Below are 6,000 nucleotides of genomic sequence, written 5' to 3' on the forward strand. Positions count from 1 at the left end.
CCATTTGGTCACGTCGCACGTTTCGAACACCACGTTCTTGTTTGCGGTGACCATCTTCTCGCCCTCCGGAGTCAAACGCAAGTCCGCGATGATGACAGCCTTCGCCTCCGCGTCCAGCGCATTCTGAGCGCAGGAAAGTCCGATACCTGCATGATGAGTTAATCAATCCATCAGGCTGTCGTCTGCGGGTCTGCTTCAATGGCTCCCTGGGGAATGTGCCTGTCCCAGGAGGAAATTAAGACTTCCGATATAGACGTACCGGAACCGCCGCCGGTAATCGCCACGATCTTATCTTTGACAGAAAAATCGCTCGCCATGTTTTCCGTATCGCAATAATAGATGTCGGGATAGCTCTGGTGGAAGCAGCAGAATAGGTAGAGGGCAGGGTTACATACGCCTTTGATGGTGTAATGAGTGAACAATCTTCGACTGTCGTGTGAACTATATCTGCTTCGCCGGCCTCAAGGAAAGTCATGTAACATGTAGCCAAAGAAATCTTTTGCTAGCGCAGCGAGACACTTCTCGCTTTGTTTCCCTGGGATATGGCGAAAGGATCTCCTTGATCTACGGCATGAGAAGTTTCCGACCGTCCGGCATATGTGAGTCCGAGTAGGAACGCGTTAGTGTCATGAGGATTCACCTGACGCGGATCACTACTAGGATAAGTCGCAACTCATGATACGTGGGTTTGCGTAGAGCAGTCTTGGATAGTCCAGTTTGATTAAGACAAATGCTTTCATCCAATATCTCTATTATCTGACTTAGAATTCGGATTCGCTGAAGCCCGCGAGAGACAGAGAGAATGTATCTTCATCATGTTGACCGTAGTGTGCGACATGCGGATACTAGATTGTCCTTGGATCGCTACGGGTGTTATCTTTATCTTAAAATGTTGTGCTTCACAGCCTTGCCTGCTTCCGCGTCCATTCGATGCCTTGACTTTCCGCCGACTTCCACTCGTTTTCGATGATCCTCGCCTTTTCGGGACTTCGAGGCTCAAACACCATCTTGAACGGCCTTGGAATGCATAAAAACCCGTCTTCAGCCGACATGTCCGGCTCCTCGACGGCTCCCGTGACAGGGTTTTTGTATTTATGCAGGTTGAATGCCCACACCGTCCGCGCCATATTGATAAAGAGGGAGTTCTGGGCCACGTGGAGTCCCGTGCAAATCCGTCGTCCGGCCCCATATGCAAAATGATCTCGGTCGTTCGGGTTGGCGGCATTCACGGCTTCGGCGGTGCTGTAGGGATCGTTGACAAAGCGCGCGGGATCATATGTAAAGGGGTTTTGGCGCAGCTTAGGGTCGAAATGAATGGCCCACCAGTTCAGCATGACCACCGAACCCTTGGGGATGAAATAGCTGCCAGGATCAAGAATCAGCTCGACGTTACTCTTTTCGATCCAGAGAGAAGAAGAGGGAATTTACCCACCCGTCGTACCAGTCGTCTTCGGTGGTTGCATGGGGTGTGCCAAACTTAGTGATGGGCACCAATCTCAGGATTTCCTTGGCCATGGCGCGGACATAGGGCAAATTTGGCTCATCTTCAAATGTGGGCAGGCGATCAGGCCCAACCACACTATCAACCTCTTCTTGGGCAGCCTTGACCGTCTCAGGATACTGGATACATGCTCTGAGCCAGGCGTTGATGACCGATGAAGTTGACTCGCTGCCCGCCTCGACCAGAGAACCTGCAGCATATGCCGCTGTCAGCTCATCAATGCCATTCTTGGCGGGATTTCCAAGATAGAAATCCTTGACGAAACAGTCGGGGGCAGTGCCTTCTTCGACCTGTTTGACCAAGTTGCGGTACAGGTCCAGGTAAACCTTGCTGTCATATTTGAACCACTCCCGTCCAATATTGTACCAGTTTTGCACCATCCATGATGGCAGGTAAGTTAGGGAAGGAAAGGCATCTACCAGCCAGGCTCCTGGACTCGCCATGGCGACAAAGTGTTTCAGGACCGTGAAGATCTTCTCGATATGGGGATCATCCCAGCGAGCCACCCGCCGACCATATGTGATGGTCATGATTAGGCTGGCGGCATAGCGGCGGTTGTCGTCGTAGAACTTCTGTGGATCCGTGTTGTGTAGATAATCGTATAAAACCTGCTTGGACTCAAAATCTTGCACCGGTCTATACGAGTTGCTCGCCGTCAGGTTCAAGCAGGCGTGGCTGACCCTGCGAACACTTCGCCACCGCTCACCATAGTTCATGAAGAACGTTCGAGCTTTGCCACTCACATTGTCAACCATGGGGGCATAAGGGCGACCGGAATACTTCGTCCCACGCTTGTCCATCAAATCCTTGACCACTCGAGGACTATTGAGCCAAACGAAACGTGTCCCACCAATCTTCGTATAAACCAGCTCGCCATACTTACGACCCCATTCCCGCGAGATATCGGGGACTTTACTAGGATCCACAAGCGATGGGAGGCTCCCGATGAAAGGATAGCCTCGGGGTCCTGGAGGCAGATGTTTAAGGCGTGAATCATAGGTGAGAGAGAAGTAGATGATGCATCCAACCTAAGAGCTTTGTCAGAAAGCCCTTCATCGATGAGAATGCTTGCAGGCTCAGTCACTCACAAGGAGAATGGCGGCCAAAGCGAAGGTTGTTGGATACGGCACGTGAGCCAGCACACGGCTGGTCACAGGCTCCAAGAATCCCATGGCTCGAATGTTAACACAATCTGGTGTTCAGTGTAAGAGTTACGCCTTCCAGCCTTATGAAAGGACAGTAAGGCTCAGTCCAGGAGTGCCAAATTTGTTTCTGATAGTGACACAACCAATCCGACAAATCCCACGAGACGACAATCAAACATGAACCTTTTTTCTCTCAGGGTTCCGGAGAGAGTTAGGTCTGTGTGACTGAGCCTGATGCCCCAGTATGTAGGCTGTAGGAAGCGTGTCCAGGATCCGAGGACCCATCAGGGGGATCTGGGAACCCTTGGTCAAGCTTGATTGGATCGGAGGAAGAGAGTCGGTTGTATCCGATTGCTTCAATTCATGTGGATGTGGATCCCTGTGTCCTTCCGAGGGAGGAAACCCTGCATCTAGGGCAATATTCAAAGCCCGGCCATTTCGGAGGAATGATGGGCTACAAACCCTAATAGGCTCTTAACGAGCTTGGACGAGTTCTTACTTTCAGCCTCTGGTTCAATTATTCGAATCCGTACACATCAACCTCAATCTCATGAGACAACTATTCCCAGTCCCGGTTTCAATCTAGCAGACCATCAGACTTTGATGGCGCCGGAGTACCATCCAGTGGTCATCTGGGCCGTTGTAGCAGCAGCTGTTGGCATCCTATGCTATAGAATAGCTCAATATGGAATGCGCCCCAAAGATTTCCCACCTGGCATGCAGCACCACGATTCCCTTCGATGAGACTAGAAACCGTACTGACTGGTCGAAAAGGGCCTAAGACATATCCAGTGCTCGGGAATCTGCTCCAGATGCCGATGCAGAATTTCCATCTCGAATTCCAAAAATGGGCCAATAAGTGTACTTACCATGATGATGTGGTCTATCTATCCATGCTTATTCCTATCAGATGGTCCTATTATGTCGTTAAAACTGGGTGGTCAGGATATGATCCTCCTGAACAGCCCCGAAGTAGTCAAAGATCTCATCGAGAAGCGAAGCAACATCTATTCGGCTCGTCCAGATCTCTACATGCGCGAATTCGGAGACGGCTTGAACATTGCTCTACGGGAGTGTGTGCAAACTTTTCACTGATCTCTAATCTCTCTCTTTTATCCTGGACAACGGGCAAAGTAGCAGCAAAGGTCGCTAACGCTTCCGCTGTCCAGCAACGACGAAACATGGCGACGCCAACGCAAGATGTACCACGTCCGTCTCAATGTGAAAACGGCAAACAACTATCTGCCCTATCAGGTACGAAGTCCGAAGGACCAGGAATGTGTGGGAAATCAACTGAAAGATCTGGCTAGATCTTTGACAGTGTGCAGCTCATGCATGACATGGTAGAACATTCCAGCAACTGGGTTGGCAACCTACAAAGATATACGGCGAGCATCGCATCTACAGTCCTTTACGGCTGGCGAACACCCAATGTGTATACGGGATATGTCAAGGGTCTTATTGAGGTAAGCCTTGTGCCCTTGGCTATCGTTCCAGATGCCAATGAGGTTCCTAGTGGATGGACCGAACGTCAGCAGCGATCAACCTTCAGCCAGTCGACTTTTTCCCCTTCCTTCGTCCCTGGTATCGGGTGATGCCAGTCTGGATGAGCTCGTTCAAACGCGCGCTTTCCGATATTCAGAAACTTGAGGATCGGCTTTTCTTCCAACTACTCGAAGGGGCCAAGGAGAAGATCGCCTGTGGGAAGCGATATCCCAGTAATACAAACTTTTGGATAGCTGCTTTGGTGACCAACGGGCTAAATGATCTGCAGGCTTCATTCGGGACATGCTCATTGACAAGGACGCCGACCACCTCACAGAAAGACAAATTGCCCATAATGCAGGGCATGGTTTCGGCGCAGCAACGTAAGCACACGCAGAAGCATGGGGCTGAGCTCACCAGATCTATTCTTACATAATTCACAGAGACACCACTTGGAATACGTTGCTAGGCTTCGTCAAAGCGATGGTCCTTTTCCCCGACGTGCAGCGAAAGGCGCAGGAAGAGATCGACCAGATCATCGGCGCCGATTGTATGCCTTCCTGGGAGGACCGGGAACGCCTCCCTTACATCCGTGCTGTGGTGGAAGAGACCCTGAGATGTACGCTGGCCGCCTTGATCGACAGACGCTTTGCTCACCAAGACCTGCAGGGGCACCGAGTCCGATCAGCGGCGCCGTGCCACATTCGGTTGTCTGCGATGACATCTACAAAGGCATGAAAATCCCCAAAGGCGCCACCATCATGATGAATGTGCGTTGTCAAAGTTCTGAAGGGTTGCTTTGTCTTTGAAGTGATTGACAAGGATAATAGATATGGACCTTGAACCACAACACATACGAAAACTCTCGTACTTTTGATCCCACCCGTTTCAGTGCAGAAGCGACCCTGAATGAGAACTATGGCATCAACGCCGACTCGCTCAACCGACCACACTTTACTTTCGGTGCGGGGCGGCGAGTATGTCCTGGATTTCATGTTGCGGAACGAGCCTTATTCTTGGCCATCTCGCGATTACTATGGGGCTTTGAATTCCACCGGGCAGTGGACAAGAACGGCAACCCCCTTCCTATCAACCGTGACGCCGTGACACCAGGCTTCATTGTCAGGCCAGAGGCTTTTAAGTGCGTTCCTCCCAAATCCGGCAGTGCCGTCTAGCTGACAGGGTGCAAAAAAGATGTGACATCCGACCCCGAGGACCGGAGCGCGTCGCCTTGATCAAGTCAGAGTGGCAGAAGGCTCAGACAAGGCTGGACTCGGATGGCAATTTCAAGGAGGAGTTCTTCCAAAACATGGTCTCCAAGAAGGAGCTCCAGTCATGATCGGGCAGGAAGCCCTACGAGTCTGAAATAGGAAAGATGGCGAAGAAAGACGGTGCCCTCTTGAGATTTCCGTTGCGTATCTAGCCCGAGGGTGTGATATCGCAAGAGCACACCAGGTTCGTGGCGGAGGAATTTTGCATTTCCAATCTACCAGATGGACGACATGTTCCCGAATGGCATTACGTTCCACCTCAGTTATTTCATCCTGACATAGAGTATAGCAAAAAGTACGTTGATTTGACGCTATAAATAGCTGGGGTCGGCAGGTGGATTACGATCATTTCATAACTGCCCTCCCCATTCGCTTGGGAAATCAGGGCATGGGGCGAGTATACACATCAAAATCCTTCTACCTAGGAATACTCTGAAACCATTGGCGCGGATCGGCGAAGTCAGCAAGACTACTCTGCCAGTCTTCGAACCCTATCTCTGACATGTCCGAGGTCACAAACTAAAAGGTACGGTTAGTTAGGTTACCAGTCAAGTCGGCGCATAGTCTAGGAGGGCGTACCTCGGGTAAAGGGAAGTCT

At 50.9% G+C, this 6,000-nt stretch overlaps 1 protein-coding gene across 1 annotated transcript; it reads left to right on the forward strand.

The window, feature by feature from the left end:
• Positions 1-3,567: 3,567 nt before the first annotated feature.
• Positions 3,568-5,470, forward strand: PV07_09854 (uncharacterized protein; the record flags this gene model as incomplete). The annotated part of the gene is made up of 9 exons (XM_016397147.1): positions 3,568-3,719; positions 3,816-3,900; positions 3,957-4,136; positions 4,199-4,364; positions 4,421-4,514; positions 4,575-4,750; positions 4,801-4,901; positions 4,962-5,272; positions 5,326-5,470. The coding sequence occupies 9 exons, from the start codon at positions 3,568-3,570 to the stop codon at positions 5,468-5,470; spliced, it is 1,410 nt and encodes a 469-aa protein (XP_016244338.1).
• Between the last annotated feature and the right edge of the window lie 530 nt (positions 5,471-6,000).

This window comes from Cladophialophora immunda (genome assembly GCF_000835495.1).
Source record: "Cladophialophora immunda strain CBS 83496 unplaced genomic scaffold supercont1.6, whole genome shotgun sequence".
NCBI classification, from domain to species: Eukaryota; Fungi; Ascomycota; class Eurotiomycetes; order Chaetothyriales; family Herpotrichiellaceae; genus Cladophialophora; species Cladophialophora immunda.